The 16,509-nt window shown below is 40.3% G+C and overlaps 1 protein-coding gene across 2 annotated transcripts in view; it reads right to left on the bottom strand.

Moving 5' to 3' along the window:
- Positions 1 to 6,420: 6,420 nt before the first annotated feature.
- The window catches only part of wdr37 (WD repeat domain 37), a 92,289-nt gene continuing 82,200 nt past the window's right edge, over positions 6,421 to 16,509 (bottom strand). Inside the window, exons 12-14 of one of the 2 annotated variants that reach the window (XM_012964205.3) lie at positions 11,912 to 12,046; positions 9,724 to 9,838; positions 6,421 to 8,796 (exon numbers count right to left, since the gene is read on the bottom strand). In XM_012964205.3, the coding sequence (XP_012819659.1) occupies positions 8,665 to 8,796; positions 9,724 to 9,838; positions 11,912 to 12,046 (382 nt within the window). In that variant the 3' untranslated portion in view covers positions 6,421 to 8,664. 2 annotated transcript variants of the gene reach the window in all.

Below are 16,509 nucleotides of genomic sequence, written 5' to 3'. Positions count from 1 at the left end.
TTGCTAACCGGGTTACTGTTCATGTAAAAATTCATTCCGACTTCTCCAAGTTTCCAACTCCAAGTCACCTTGTGGAGGTTAACAGAGATCTTTTTTTTTTTTTGTCTTCAATTTTTCCCTTACGTCTCATTAAACTCTCTGCAACTCCCAGTCATTTTTAGCCGGAGATAAAATCAGTCGTTTTAAAAGGGATCGAGATTTGTGGCACTGGAGCCTTTATAAGGCTGAGAAAAATCTACAGATGACTGATGTTCCCTCATCCCATCATTTAAATAATCCTTCAAAGGGAAATTAAAACAATGTTGCTTCCTTGCGAAGGCGGCTTTTGATAAACGAATAAAGCAGGGCAGTCTATTTCGATGAAAGTGGGGCTTATTGAGGCCTTTGTTTCTAAGCTGAATATGGCAGAAGAGTTAATGGCCTATATGCCGCGCTTATAAAGTAGCACGTGGAAGCGTAATTCATTTACGAAGCAGACTGATTTATAACTATTATAAATGAGATATAAATGAGAATGCACCCTAGTCCTCGGTGAGACTTGGCTTCTACCATTGTACAGCCAACAGGGAAACCAAGGTTAGAGCTGCACATAGAGTTTCAAGGATTCCTCTACTATAAGCACCACTGCTTAGGTGCAGAGCAAACAAAAAGACACCAGCTTGGGTTGCACATACTACACGTTTGAGCCACAAGAGTCTAAGATTTGGAGCATATACAGTGGAGGAAATAATTATTTGACCCCTCACTGATTTTGTAAGTTTGTCCAATGACAAAGAAATGAAAAGTCTCAGAACAGTATCATTTCAATGGTAGGTTTATTTTAACAGTGGCAGATAGCACATCAAAAGGAAAATCGAAAAAATAACTTTAAATAAAAGATAACAACTGATTTGCATTTCATTGAGTGAAATAAGTTTTTGAACCCCTACCAACCATTAAGAGTTCTGGCTCCCACAGAGTGGTTAGACACTTCTACTCAATTAGTCAACCTCATTAAGGACACCTGTCTTAACTAGTCACCTGTATAAAAGACACCTGTCCACAGAATCAATCAATCAAGCAGACTCCAAACTCTCCAACATGGGAAAGACCAAAGAGCTGTCCAAGGATGTCAGAGACAAAATTGTAGACCTGCACAAGGCTGGAATGGGCTACAAAACCATTAGCAAGAAGCTGGGAGAGAAGGTGACAACTGTTGGTGCGATTGTTCGAAAATGGAAGGAGCACAAAATGACCATCAATCGACCTCGCTCTGGGGCTCCACGCAAGATCTCACCTCGTGGGGTGTCAATGATTCTGAGAAAGGTGAAAAAGCATCCTAGAACTACACGGGAGGAGTTAGTTAATGACCTCAAATTAGCAGGGACCACAGTCACCAAGGAAACCATTGGAAACACATTACACCGCAATGGATTAAAATCCTGCAGGGCTCGCAAGGTCCCCCTGCTCAAGAAGGCACATGTGCAGGCCCGTCTGAAGTTTGCCAATGAACACCTGAATGATTCTGTGAGTGACTGGGAGAAGGTGCTGTGGTCTGATGAGACCAAAATAGAGCTCTTTGGCATTAACTCAACTCGCTGTGTTTGGAGGAAGAAAAATGCTGCCTATGACCCCCAAAACACCGTCCCCACCGTCAAGCATGGGGGTGGAAACATTTTGCTTTGGGGGTGTTTTTCTGCTAAGGGCACAGGACAACTTATTCGCATTAACGGGAAAATGGACGGAGCCACGTATCGTGAAATCCTGAACGACAACCTCCTTCCCTCTGCCAGGAAACTGAAAATGGGTCGTGGATGGGTGTTCCAGCACGACAATGACCCAAAACATACAGCAAAGGCAACAAAGGAGTGGCTCAAGAAGAAGCACATTAAGGTCATGGAGTGGCCTAGTCAGTCTCCGGACCTTAATCCAATAGAAAACCTATGGAGGGAGCTCAAGCTCAGAGTTGCACAGAGACAGCCTCGAAACCTTAGGGATTTAGAGATGATCTGCAAAGAGGAGTGGGACCAACATTCCTCCTAAAATGTGCACAAACTTGGTCATCAATTACAAGAAACGTTTGACCTCTGTGCTTGCAAACAAGGGTTTTTCCACTAAGTATTAAGTCTTTTTTTGTTAGAGGGTTCAAAAACGTATTTCACTCAATGAAATGCAAATCAGTTGCTATCTTTTATTTAAAGTTATTTTTTCGATTTTCCTTTTGATGTGCTATCTGCCACTGTTAAAATAAACCTACCATTGAAATGATACTGTTCTGAGACTTTTCATTTCTTTGTCATTGGACAAACTTACAAAATCAGTGAGGGGTCAAATAATTATTTCCTCCACTGTACATTACCAATAATAAGCCAGATGCATCTATACCTATACCATCACTCTACTTACACTTTTCCAGATGAAGTTTTAGCCTCTTGATCATTTGGGTCTTCCACCACACTTCAAATTCTTTTCTGTCAATGCCTATTATGCTTTCATAGACAGTTCTCTGGTCCTTGTGTTGGAAGGTCTACTCAGTCTGAAGGCAAATACTGTAATTGAACCAATCTGGCAGCCCGAACTGTCAATTTTATATTCTCAACAAATGATGGAACTTAACTGTTATCATTTCCCCACCCCCCCCCCTCAGCTATCCATCTTTGGGGAGTGTGTGGCATAGTGCTGTCATAGAAGCTGTTTGACTGGACTTTGCAATAAAAGCATGAAGACCATGGGGAAGTTTACGTACCCTGGGGGTGCAAGAGTATGTCCCTTAGTGCTCACTTACAGAACAACTGGTCTCTTCATTAAGAGCTGGATGAAAAAATCCAGCCTGTCCTTACTGCCTGAACAGAATCCTGATGCTGGGTGCACCTCTGAATAAAGTGCAAGGTAGGGGGCAGGTGTGGGGGGGGTATCAGTTTCAGTGGCAGGTGAGTTTAAGCTCGTAGGGTGGGGGACATACCAGGGCAAGGTTTATTTGGCTGGCCTTGGGCCCCCTTATAGCTCAGCCAAGCTCTGGTGCAAAGTGCAAAAGGATGGCTGGCTGTGGACTTTTTTTTTTTTTTGCAAACTATGAGGTGCATTGTAAATGAGCCCTTTTGGCCTTCTAGTATGATCATCAATTAGGTCAGAGATTCTCAACCTGTGGGTCGGGAACCCTTTGGGGGTCGAATGACCCTTTCACAGGGGTTGCTTAAGACCATCGGAAAACACATATTTGTGACGGTCTTAGGAATAATTTTATGGTTGGGGGTCACCACAACATGAGGAACTGTATTAAAGGGTCGCGGCATTAGGAAGGTTGAGAACCACTGAATTAGATGATCAATCTTCTTCTCCAGTTACAGTATTCTAACTTTGGGTGGTTTCATCACTTGCAATCCAAGGTATGCACTTCTTGAGAATCACAGGTGTGGTTCAAGCATCTGAAATGTCTTTCAATACATTTTTTTTTTCACGCTGTACCTTTCCACAATGATCCTTTCCCTCATTTGAAAGCCACTTGATGTGAATTGTAGTCTTGGCTTTTGTAAATGCCCTTCTGAGCAGAAGAAAGTGTAAGTACTGCTGTATATGCCCTGAAAGCACGTGAACCAGAATTTTGAAGACAATTATTATTACTTTGTCCCCAGGCTGTATCCACAGTCCTCTCAACACCGCTCCCTTTCCCTGGCACTGGGCTCCCTTGGAATTAAGGATTAACCTCCTGGAATGCCTATATGAATATCTGCCACTAAAAGCAGATGTCAGTTATTGACTGTATTTATATGTCCAGAGCAACCTCAGAAGGAAACAACTCAATTTATTATAAAGCATTCAACACTGAGCGTCCCGTATAGACTCTGAAGCCTTGCTATGGGCACCCATGGAGCAGTTAAAGGAGGCTACTGTCTTGAAAGACACTACACCAAGCTCCATCTGCACCTTATATTTTTAGGTAGTGGCTTTACTCCCATACATATAATAGCACTGCTAATAAAAGCCTACTTTAAAGGGATACGGTCATGATTTGTATGGGGTACTTTTTATTTCTAAATGCCACTGTTTACATAGCAAAGAATTCACTCTGCCATTTAAAATGTTATTTTTTAACCACCAAATTTGTATTTTAGCTGAAATATTGGTGTGTAGGCGCCATCTCAGTGCTTTGTGCCTGAGTCTGAGCTTTCAGAAGGAGCCAGCGCTACACATTAGAACTGCTTTCAGCTAACCTATTGTTTCTCCTACTCCCATGTAACTGGAGGAGTCCCAAGCCGGACTTGGATTTCTTACTATTGAGTGCTATTCTGATACCTACTGGGAGCTGCTATCAGAATCCTTCCCATTGTTCTGCTGATCGGCTGCTGGGAGGGGGGGGGGGGGGATATCACTCCAACTTGCAGAGCAGCAGTAAAGTGTGACTGAAGTTTATCAGAGCATAGGTCACATGGCTGTGGCACCCTGGGAAATGAAGAATATGTGACATTTCAAAATTAAATATAAAAAAATGTGTTTTTGAACAATGGATTACAATGCAGGATTCTGCTAGACGAGCTCTATTAACTGATGGGTTTTGAACAAAACATTTTCCCATGATGATATTCCTTTAAATTTAGGAAAAGTGTCCATAAAAATATTCAGTTCTAAACCCTTCGGATATCATTATCTTGTAGCTGTCTGATCTGCGCTGCAAGTTACTTTTCCTTTAGAGATGGCATCGCAACCAAAGGCATCCAAGGACAGAACACTTTAATGTGAGCATAAACTTTAATATTAAATGTTAAGTTGGCCCTTTGTTAAAGTACATGGATATCTTGTAGGCAAGTGCTTTGGGGCTACTCCAAGAGGACATAACAGCATTAAAGGTGACACAAACAGGAAGATAGGACCTCTCAGATGTTACCAACGCAAACAAAGCTCCATTTTACCAACTTTCCTTGGATTCTGGTCCATGATTGGCATTAAATAAAGGACCCCGTATCATCGATAGAAGTATGTGTAGAAAGAGAGCTGGCCCAAAGCATGCACAGAACCCTCAGAGGTATAACACCTCTACATGCCAAGTACCCATCATGAATGTTGAGAGCCTAAATATAGAAACAGCACCTCATTTATCTTTAGCCACCTTAACAAATCACCCCCAGCTATGTCTGACATTCAGAATCGTAACCAATCTTTCTCCCTAAATGTATTTCTCTCTCTTATACCAACAGAGAAGCACATACTGAAAGCAATCCAAGGGATCCCATACTGACGGACAGGCCAAATACTTCTCAGTTGGACTGGAAAGCAGAAGACAGTGAACCCAAGATTTCCACACATGTATAGATTTATTTTATAAAGGTAACCAAAATCTGATCACACCAAAGTGAGGTTGGGCACAGTACAGTTAGAGTGGGACTGTACAGCTAAGTAAATGCATTTTTTAAAGCTCAGAAATGTACAGGCATAACAGTTGCATGGAAACACTGTAACCTTCCTTTATGGGATAGAGCAGTAGCACTATAGGTGCTTCATACCCAGCATGTTATTCTATAAATACCAAAATACTTATTTTACCAAAGAAGTGACAAGAGTGTGGGTTCTCCAGCTGTTGTCGGTCTTCATTGTTTATTTTGTATGTTTTTTATTAGTCATTTTTGCTCTTTCCAGCCGCAACTGAAAATGCTGCTTGGTTCTCGGGGTCACAGACCTCAGCAACCAAAAACAGAGACTGTGAAAGCCCTTTATTTCATTGATATTTTTCAGGGCCTCCAGTATTCCTCTTCCATTTTTTTTTTTTTTTTTTAACTGCCTACCACTCGCTAAGCTTAATAACCCCCAGCAATGATGGGGGGGGGGGGGGTTCCATTCCGAGCTTGAGAGCTGTAGAAGAAAACACACAAATAATTTTACAAAAACACACACAATAACAAGTGCAAATTGTCTAATAATACTGCTGCCTACTTTATAGTAAAAGTGTAGGGTAAATAATCCCTTTTATTAAATGAACCAGCAAGCAGCTAAGAATCCAGAAGATGGGCTACAGAAGAAAGATAAGCAATTAAAAACACAGAGGCCACACATGTGTGCACCATATCAGGTAGGGTCTTGGGACAGGATGGCTCCTGTATGAAGGGTTATACACAATATGGCCACCTTTCCTTTATTTCAGATACTTGCCTGATTGTGGAACAATCTGAAAGGAGAAGCTGTGGCTCCATTACAGTTTCTCATCTGTCAATGCCCCGTGCACTGGCTGATATTCAATCAAACGATTGATATTCAAGCAAACAAAACCCAAATTACAGAGATATCGTTCAGGACTGACCTCCGTATATCATATACATAAATGGTCAGCTTATGATAATAAAACCAAACTGATCTGTTTTATTTGTTGACCCTAACAACCAGATAGCATTTTCAGTTGTAGGCCGCAGACACAATAGGAACAATAATGAAAAAATAATAACAATGCGCAAACTGCTCAAACCAAGGAGATAAAACGTCACTTTATTTCAGCACACAGATCCATATTGCTTAAAGCACTGAGCTTTAAAGAAAATAAAGAACAACATTAAGGAGTGGTGGCTTGGGCAGATTCACACAGAGCGAACTATGTGTCGATAGTCTCAACAAATACCCCTAAGATATGGGTTGGATACAGAAAAGAACAATTTGTAACCAGAACTACGTGGAAATGATATACAATTAATGTGACGGTAAGACCACAGTCTGAAAATCCAATGAGACAACAAGTGGTTAATTATTTGACTTACTCCAATATAGTGGTGCATTACTAAATTTGAATATCTACTTTATGAAGGTACAAAATGAAAATAAACATTTTCAGATATGATAAAAGGTTTAGTTTCAGATATGGTATGATTTTAGCTTGGATTTTGCATTTTTGGGTTCGGCTTGGCCAAAACAGGCAACTGGCACTTGGTGAGACCCTAGTAATCCATAGAACATCAATTAGATTTGCAAATCTCGCCAATAAATGCTAACTGCTGATTGGTTGCTATAGATTACTAGACCAGTAAAAACTTTGAACATTTTATTACACTATTCTCATCAAGAAATGGTTCCCAAACTGCAGGTAGAGTAGGTGGGTGCAGCTGCTGTGGGGGCTCAACCCAAAGTCCCATTAAGGTAAGACTTGGGGAGGATGGCCACTTGCTCTTCTAGATGCAACTAAAAGTCTAGCTTAAAGGTCAGGTAGGGTGAGCTATGGAGTGACTATATATTTGCTGTCCTGGCTAGACTATAAATAATACTCTGATATGTTATATTGATAAGCTAAGGGGGGCCCTGACCAAAGTTTGGACCTTCAAGGAGGTCCCTGGGATAAGGTGAAAGCGGCCTTTGGCTTGAAAAACCTTGACAACCACTTCTGAAGGAAACTCAAGTGCTTGAAATATAATGTGAAGCTTCCAGCCAACCAACCCCAGTTCTTCTAGACACCCTTTGTAGGAATTCACCAAATCCAGCATTTGGTTTGGGTCAATCCTAATGCTGTTTCGAATGAATGTTGAGTGTTCTGTGAACCTAAATAGAATACAATTCACTTCACATGATAAAATATCGGTGGACCCTTAATTCTCTAATGTGCCAGATATTTACAGATAAAATTTCTGAGGTCTAATTAAATTAACAATAATGTAAGCAAATTAAAAGTATTTATCTCATTTCATCTCAACATGGCAAGACTTTGGCTGCCAGGTCAAAAAATTGAATTTTACCGTAATATAAAAACCCAGCAGTGAAATGTAAATGGGAAGAAAATGATTTGTAATGGGCGCTAAGCATTATTTCAGAAGTGTGAAGCGCAGCCAGCTGATTTTGGAAGCGGCTCTGAATGTTGCCAAAGTCATTCTCGGGAAGGTCAGCTCGAATCCATGGCAAAACGCTACTTGAAACTGTTACAAATTGTTCAAAACGGCATCTCGGAGCGAAAGTGCTTTGAATTTGCGTTAATATATTTCAGTGAAGCTGGGCCGGCACGCCTGATTTCAATTCCACTAGAAATAAAGGGAGCTTAGTGGGAATTTTGTCATCTTTATTCTATCCCCCCCCTTACAAAATGGTTGCAATTTAAGGCAAAGCCTAATTTCTTTTAAAACTGAAATAAAAACAAAATGGCGACACTTGAGTCAATTCTTAGAAAACAAGTTTATAATAACAATAATACAAAAAAAAAAAAAAAAGGTAACACCAGCAGAACCTGCAGCACGCTCACGGTGCTTGCTCACGATGCTGAACTATGCAGCAAGTGAAATTGACATGACTCCATAGTTTATTTCTGTAACAGTTTGCCATAACACAGGACAGGTATGCCTATGTACGAACGAATGCAAAGACTATTATATCCTTCACGACAGTTACATGAATTTCACATTTATTTCACAGAAATGTAATGCCCTAATGCTCATCTAAGCTGAAGAATATACGAGGAGCACTAGGATGTGCTCACGGCGGCCCAACTCACCCCCTCGGTTTCGAAGACTGGGAATTTCAGCCACAAAACGAATTCAGAAAGGGACTCGCCCATTATTTGTTTTCCACAGAAACACCATGCAGACTGTGGGAACTAGGAACAATGCTTACAATGCACTCGTTTCCAAGGGACCTTACGATGGGGGCAGGCTGGAGAAGGTGAGCACCTGCTTGAAAGAAAAGAAGAGTTCATGGCTAAGGAGAAGGTAAGTGCCACATTATCAGGGATTATTTTTCCTGCAGCAGCGCCGGGATGTTGATGTTCCATCCTATGGCCTGGCGATCAAAGCCGCAGGTAAAGAGGTTGCATGTCGGGTGGTCTTCGCTCCAAGCACAGCAACAGACCATTCTGCGGTGGCCCTGTAAATGGACACAAATGTAACAAAGAATACCTGTGGAAGTGCAGTTCCCACTACCATCTACGATGGCTGCTCAGTTTGTATTTTTAATGATATTATAGTGCAATGATTATATATATATTATAGTGCTCCTTACCTCTGGAACTCTATCCCTGAATCCCTCCGTAGGGAACACTCACCCACTCTCTTTAAGATAAAGCTCAGCTGTTACCTTCTGGAGCACTAAAACATTATTTTGCCCAGTCCTGCGCTTAAGGGCAAATGCCATACCTGGTGCACTCTTACCTTCCAGTTTGTGCCTGTATGTTACCCAACCACTCAGATTGTAAGCTCTACGGAGTAGGGACCTCTTTCCTACTGTGTCTCATACCACATGGAACTTACTCCCTTTGTATTTATATATATATATTTATTTATTATAACACTTGTCCTCCCTGTGTGTTATTCTGTATATTGTAAGATTGTACAGCGCTGAGTACCCTTGTGGCGCTTTATAAATAAAGTCATACATATATACAGTGAGCTTTAGGTCATATCATTCATATAGAAAGAAAAAGCCTCAACAGCATTAATATACTATGGTATTAAGGCATTTTAATACCCTAAAAAATGCCAAAAGTTGTAATGAGAATAACTTTCCCTTCAGCTGCTGGTTTATACATGATTAGCAGCTGGCTACTTGTTGTAGCTCCCATCATTCCTAGCTTCTGAGAAATCAAGGTGAATGTCCTACAAAGACCTTATTAAATCCCTGATCTCAAGCAAACTTTAGAAACTAAGGTGAGGAACTATCACCCATGAAACCTGGAGATATTTCTTAAAATAAAATATGTGACTTTAAAGGGAAAGGAAAGCCAGGCACTGACATAATCCATAAATACTTGACTGAAAGCAAAGCCAATCCCCCACTGCATTGAAAGGTACGTACCTGTCTGTTACTTCGGGGGAGACGCGCTAACCTTACTCCTGACATGTCAAATAACCGAACTTGTCGGTTGTCGTGGGGTAGGGCTATAATCCTTTGGCCAACAGAAACGCTGATCCTGAAAAGCAAATAATGACACAGAATTGGTTGCTGGCTTACAAGAAAGAACGTATACACATGTTAAATTTGGCACTGATGCCTACATTTTCATATGCAAACCAATAAATGAAGAGTTTCATAAAAGGCTTTGAGGCTAATAATAATAGGTTGTTTCAAACTTACACCTCTGCTCTTAAGAAGCCCATGCTTGTGCCTAAGATAGTTCAACATTTCTCTCATTTCATCTTACACATTGTAACCACTCTTCATCCAACACAACTCCTTCATCTTTCTTTATATGTTCGAAAAAAGCACTCTACAACCAAACTTGGCCACTATTAGCAGTGCCTACTCTCATTTGGTACTGTGGCTGACCAAAGTGGAAAAAGTACTACAGGTATGACACCAGTTATCCAGAATGTTCGAGACCTTTCCAGAATTTGGATATCCATATCTACTAAAAAATAATTTAAACGTTAATAAGATTGTTTTGCCTCTAATAAGGATTAATTATATTTTAGTTGGGATAAAGTATAAGGTACTGTTTTATAATAAGAAAGAAAAAGATGGATTTCCTGTAATTTAGAGCTTACCAGAGTCCCATAGACTCTATTTGAATCAAATAATGTTATTTTTTTTTTATAAATGATTTCTTTTTTCTCTGTAATAATAAAACAGTACCTGTACTTGATCCCAACTATGATATAATTACCCCTTATTGGGGGCAGAACAGTCCTATTGGGTTTATTTAATGGTTAAATGATTCCCTTTTCTCTGTAATAATAAAACAGTACCTGTACTTGATCCCAACTAAGATATAATTACCCCTTATTGGGGGCAGAACAGCCCTATTGGGTTTATTTAATGGTTAAATGATTCCCTTTTCTCTGTAATAATAAAACAGTACCTGTACTTGATCCCAACTAAGATATAATTACCCCTTATTGGGGGCAGAACAGTCCTATTGGGTTTATTTAATGGTTAAATGATTCCCTTTTCTCTGTAATAATAAAACAGTACCTGTACTTGATCCCAACTAAGATACAATTAATCCTTATTGGGGGCAGAACAGTCCTATTGGGTTTATTTAATGTTTAAATGATTTTCAGCAAACTTAAAGTATGGTATCCTTATCCAGAAAATGCAGGTTACGAGTATTATGGATAATTGGTCCCATACCTGTAGCCTAAATTCAGGCTAAACTTACTGTAGGCTAAAAATAAGACTTTTCTGGGAAGCACTGACCCAAAAGATGTAAAGAAACTCCCACATCCCTCTCTGACCGTTACTAAAACAGGAAAAGCAATATATTTGTATCCCCAAACCCTTGATAAGCAGAATGGCTTTTCGGATCAGCACCCAATTCAATATCAAATTAATATATTTGAACCCTATTCTTTTATTAAACCCCTTGAATATATTAAGAAAGATTACAAAATAAACATAAATGGGAACATAAACAGCAGCACTATTTTTGAAAGAACCGTGGTGTTAGTGGGGTAAAACACAATTGTAATACCGTTTAGTTCTGTATTCCAGTTTTGCAGACTAAACAATAAAACAAAATGGTAAGAAATGCAGATCAGTCAAGTCATCTCAAGCTCCAGCGATAAAGGGAAACCTGTTTAGTAACGGCACCCACAGCACATTACATTCATGTCTCAGCTCAGCCGCTTGTCCTATTTCACACTTGTGAGTTCTTGGCTGGAAAGAGAATGAAGTATATTCGAATGTTCATCTAAATATAAAGCCTCAGCCAGAATTCATGTTGCTTTCTTGTGAAGCAGTGAGAAATGATTCCAGTTTGTCAGTTGCAATTGGAGAGGGCATTAATGATTGCAGGAAAATATCACTAGTATGTGCCCCTCCATACAAGTGGAGTCACTGGTCTGTAAGAGGGCACGGGAGTCGGGAGGCACGGGAATCGGGAGGGCACGGCTTACAAATATACAGACAATGAGCACAACACAGAGTGAACATGGAAAGAAAGGCCCACAAGTGGATAATATACAAGCACAGAGTATGGATGAGTAGCCAGTGCTGCAGAACTTCAACTACCAGAATGACACAAGACAATGCGCTCTTTCCTTACCTGTTTATCGCAGAGTCTGTTCGGATGGTTGCAATAGGGGACCTCATATTCTTTAAATCCCACACCTTCACAGTACGATCGTCACTACCAGACACTACGTTGTCACCAACTGTGAAAACAGCAGACGTCACTGTGCTGAAAAGGAAGGTGAAAAGAAACTTTCAGAGGCTGAATATTACTGATGAGTGCAGCAGTGCCGAAAAAGTGGCCAACGGCACATGATTATCATTAGATCAACCATATCCTTAAAGTGGACCTGTCACCCAGACATGAAAATCTGTATAATAAAAGTCCTGTTCAAATTAAACATGAAACCCAAATTCATTTTTATATTAACACATCAAAACCCATTATAAAGGCATTTAAAAATCACAGCTGTCAATCATATATTGCTTGCCCCGCCTCTATGCCTTAGGCATAGAGGCGGGGCAGACAGTAACTTTAGCTTTCCATTCAGCACTTCCTAGATGTCACTGCACATCTCACTTCTCCCCTCCCTCCTCCTTATCTAACTGTGTAGCCAGTGCATGGGCATGGGCATCAGGTCCCCCATTCTGGCACATAAACAAGATTTTGGCATGATACAAAGCTTATCTTCATAACAGTGTCCCACAAAATGGCAGCTGCCTGCTTGCTTTGATTGAGTAATTCCAAGACGGAAGGAAACAAGATTTATATTATTTATATAGAGTAAGTAAAGTTTATTTTGCTCAACTAACAATATAGAAAATAATTTGGACTTATTTCTTAGGGTGACAGGTCCGCTTTAAAGCAACAAATAATAAATAATTAATTCTACCATTTAAAATGCTATTCTTGAACCAACAAATGTATTTTTTTTTAGTTGTAATATTGTGCGTAGGCGCCATCTCAGTGCATTGTGAGTCTGAGCTTTCAGAAGGAGCCAGCGCTACACATAAGAACTGCTTCCAGGTAACTCCCATGTAACTGGAGGAGTCCCAAGCCAGACTTGGATTTCTTACTATTGAGTGTTATTCTGAGCTGCTATCCCACTATTCTGCTGATCGACTGCTAGGAAGAGGGTTATATCACAACTTGCAGCGTAAGCTGTAAGTGCCATAGCCCTAAGTGACACTTGCACATCTCACACAAAAGGGCCATCTTTTTACTGTATAATTTCACCCACACTAGTTGTTTGCATATAATCAGGTCTTTGTTGACCTATATTTCTGCAGTTCAACATCTGATTTACAAAGAGGCACAATGTAAAATGACTTTGCACATCCTGGATATAAGCAAAGGAGCCTCTGTGGGTCTATAAATACACTTATCATAATACACTGTTACCAATTATATGCATTTACTACCTGGTGTGACAAAATGATGCAGAGGGACTCCACATAAATAAAGGACTTAAGGTGGCCATACACGAGGCGATTTCGCTCGTTGTGCGATGAACGATTATATCGACAAACGATCGTATGGCGATCGAGTTCCCATACGATATGCCATCCACGGGCAACGATAATTCGGGAAAGATTTTGTCGCATCATTATCGTAAAATACCTACGATCGTACATCTACGTACGATCGATGTCGTTGCTGGCAATCGTGACATGCGCAGAGAACAATCGTTGAAAGACAAATGTCTGACACTCACACCAACTGGCAGATTTTATCGTTAAACAACCAAAATTTTTAAACCTGGCCGATCGATTTTGGGGACGATAATGTCGGCTCGTTTAGTGGGCCGACGATCGTTCGTACACCACCAACTATACGATAACTTAACGATAGCATTGGATCGTTCGGGAATCGGTCGTTTGTAAGTAAAAAATCGGTCCGTGTATGGCCACCTTAACTCTACTCACTGGATCCGCTGACTGTGCCCATAGGATAAGGTTATTTGTTGTACCTGGCCTACACTCAGTATGGAAAAAGTGTAACCGGATTCTGTGACTACACTCAAACACTGGGGACTATGGCACACTGGCACACAGTAGCCCACATGTTATAAATGGTCATTAGATAAAATAAACCAAGTCCATTCCAAATGTGACAAATAATCATATTAAAATGCCTTGAGAATCTTCAATTTCCCAAGGCTTGGCAAATGGGTTCCTAAATCTTTGCCTTTCCTTTTTTGCTTTATAGTGGGTTCTAAGACCTTGGACATCCAAACAGTCCTTACAGCAGGGGTCCCCAACCTTTTTTTTTTTTTTTACCTGTGAGCAACATTTAAATATAAAGAAAGTTGGGGAGCAAAGCAAGCATTAAAAAAAGTTTCTATGTGGTGTCCAATAAGGGCTGTGATTGGTTATTTGGTAGCCTATCTGGCAGACTACAGGAGGCTCTGTTTGGCAGTACACATGGTCTTTATGGCTTCAAGTAAAAAAAATAAAAAAATGGGCACCTACTTTGAGGCCACTCAAAGGGGGTGGGAGGCAACATGTTGCTCCTGAGTCACTAGTTAGGGATCACTGCTTTACAGTGTAACACAGGTGGTAACCCTAAGTGCCTTACATTAATGAAGTGTCAAATACCCCATTGCCTCTAAAAGGAGAACATACATTTTAGAGATATATTGGGAGTTAAGATGCTGTATTATGAATATATTGGGTGCATACAGCAAAAAAAAAAAAAAAACAAACAAACAATGAGCAAGCAATATATTGCATAAAATATGTGGAATATTCATATAGTGATATCTTCTATCTATGGGCAATGAAGCGTAATTGAATCTCACCCCCCCTTGGCCAGAGTGAGGCTGCCGTCCCCTCCTGTCACTTCCCATTTAGAGAAGCAGTACAGGGGAGCAAACTGGAACGTGCCCAACATTCCAACAGCTCATTCCCCTGGTTCATAAGGAAGGGTAATACATGCACATTTTCTGGCCCAGTCATTACATTCATTTATGCTCTGCGGCTTGCCCTTTCATTGGGTTTGATGGCATGACAGAAGCCTCAGCAGGGGTCATGCACATCAAATTCTGAGAATTTGGTCATTTTAATTTAAAATGCTAGTTGTTTCTGTCATTTCCTTGGTACTGAGAGAATTTGATTTCATGTTCCATTCCGTCTGCTGATTAGAGATTAGCACTACCCAGGTCACAAAGGCCCAATTTACGCAAGCCCTCTTAATTTAAATTGACATCAAATTAGGATCTAATTAGGACCTGGCCATACTGCATTAATGAGACAAAGTTGCTTAATGTAATTTCTCAGAGCAGCCCTATTCCTCAGCAAATGCCAGGGAAATAAGTTCTTTTCCTCCACCTCTTCGGTGCCAGTGGCTGTAGCCACGATTGCTGTCCTACGGCACCATGGTATAAAGGGACTCAAAGCCACCTTGCCTTCTAAAGAACAAATGGATTTCAATCTGCTACAAGATCCCAAGAGCATGGCCCTCCCCTTATTATCTCCCAACACTTTGCAACTGTAACAGTGAATCTATTCTGGTAAAATGTGTGTATGTAAATTATGTTTTGTACTTTTATCCCTAAAGGTGGCCATACACGGGCCAACTATAGCAGCCAATATTGGTCCTTTATACCGATTCGGCAGCTTATCTGCCTGTGTAGGGGCACAAACAATGGGCCTGCCCAACCAACATCTGGCCTGAAATTTCCCAGATCTCGATCGGGCAGGTTTAATGTTTCCATCAGATTGGGAACCGCATCGGCTCGTTGATGCTGTCCCCAAACCAACGTTGCCTATTCCCACCATTCTAATTCGATAATTTCGTACATTAAACATTCATGAATCCCGAATGGAATGAGAACCATGATTTGCATGTTTAAAAATAAAATAAAACACTAAATGAAGGGTATACATTTGCTCAGTGTAGACATCGACTAGCCTATCAATCCTCTTGTGAATGCCTTTAACTCCTTAGGATACGCTGTATCTACAGTACATATCCAGTTGTACAGGTATGGGACCTGTTATCCAGAATGCTCGGGATCTGGGGTTTTCCGGATAAGGGATCTTTCCGTAATTTGGATCTCCATAACTTAAGTCTGCTAAAAATCATTTAACCATTAAATAAACCCAATAGGGCTGTTCTGCCCCCAATAAGGGGTAATTATATCTTAGTTGGGATCAAGTACAGGTACTGTTTTATTATTACAGAGAAAAGGGAATCATTTAACCATTAAATAAACCCAATAGGGCTGTTCTGCCCCCAATAAGGGGTTATTATATTTTAGTTGTGATCAAGTACAGGTTCTGTTTTATTATTACAGAGAAAAAGAAAATTAATTTTAAAAATTAGAATTATTTGCTTATAATGGAGTCTATGGAAGATGGCCTTTCCATAATTCGGAACTTTCTGGATAACGGGTTTCTGGATAAGGGATCCCATACCTGTACAGCTGTTGGAAAAGCTTTTTGGTTTGGCAAATTATAATTAATAGTAAAACAGATTTTTGGGCCATATACTACAGCCAACCCCATACCCATGGGACGTAGCAATGGTATATCCCAATAGTAACTTAAATGGCTTATTATTTCCCTATATCTGTACAGCGGGAATTTAGGAATACGGTTCAGAGCCAACAGATAATTTCCAAGCCCTCTAGCATTTATATCATGCGTATAAGTTGCCCAATACTTGTGGGAATTATAACAGATAAAATA

Source organism: Xenopus tropicalis, chromosome 6 (genome assembly GCF_000004195.4).
Source record: "Xenopus tropicalis strain Nigerian chromosome 6, UCB_Xtro_10.0, whole genome shotgun sequence".
Taxonomy (NCBI): domain Eukaryota; kingdom Metazoa; phylum Chordata; class Amphibia; order Anura; family Pipidae; genus Xenopus; species Xenopus tropicalis.
The sequence above is the reverse complement of the archived record's forward strand: the minus strand, read 5'-3'. Positions and strand labels throughout refer to the sequence as shown.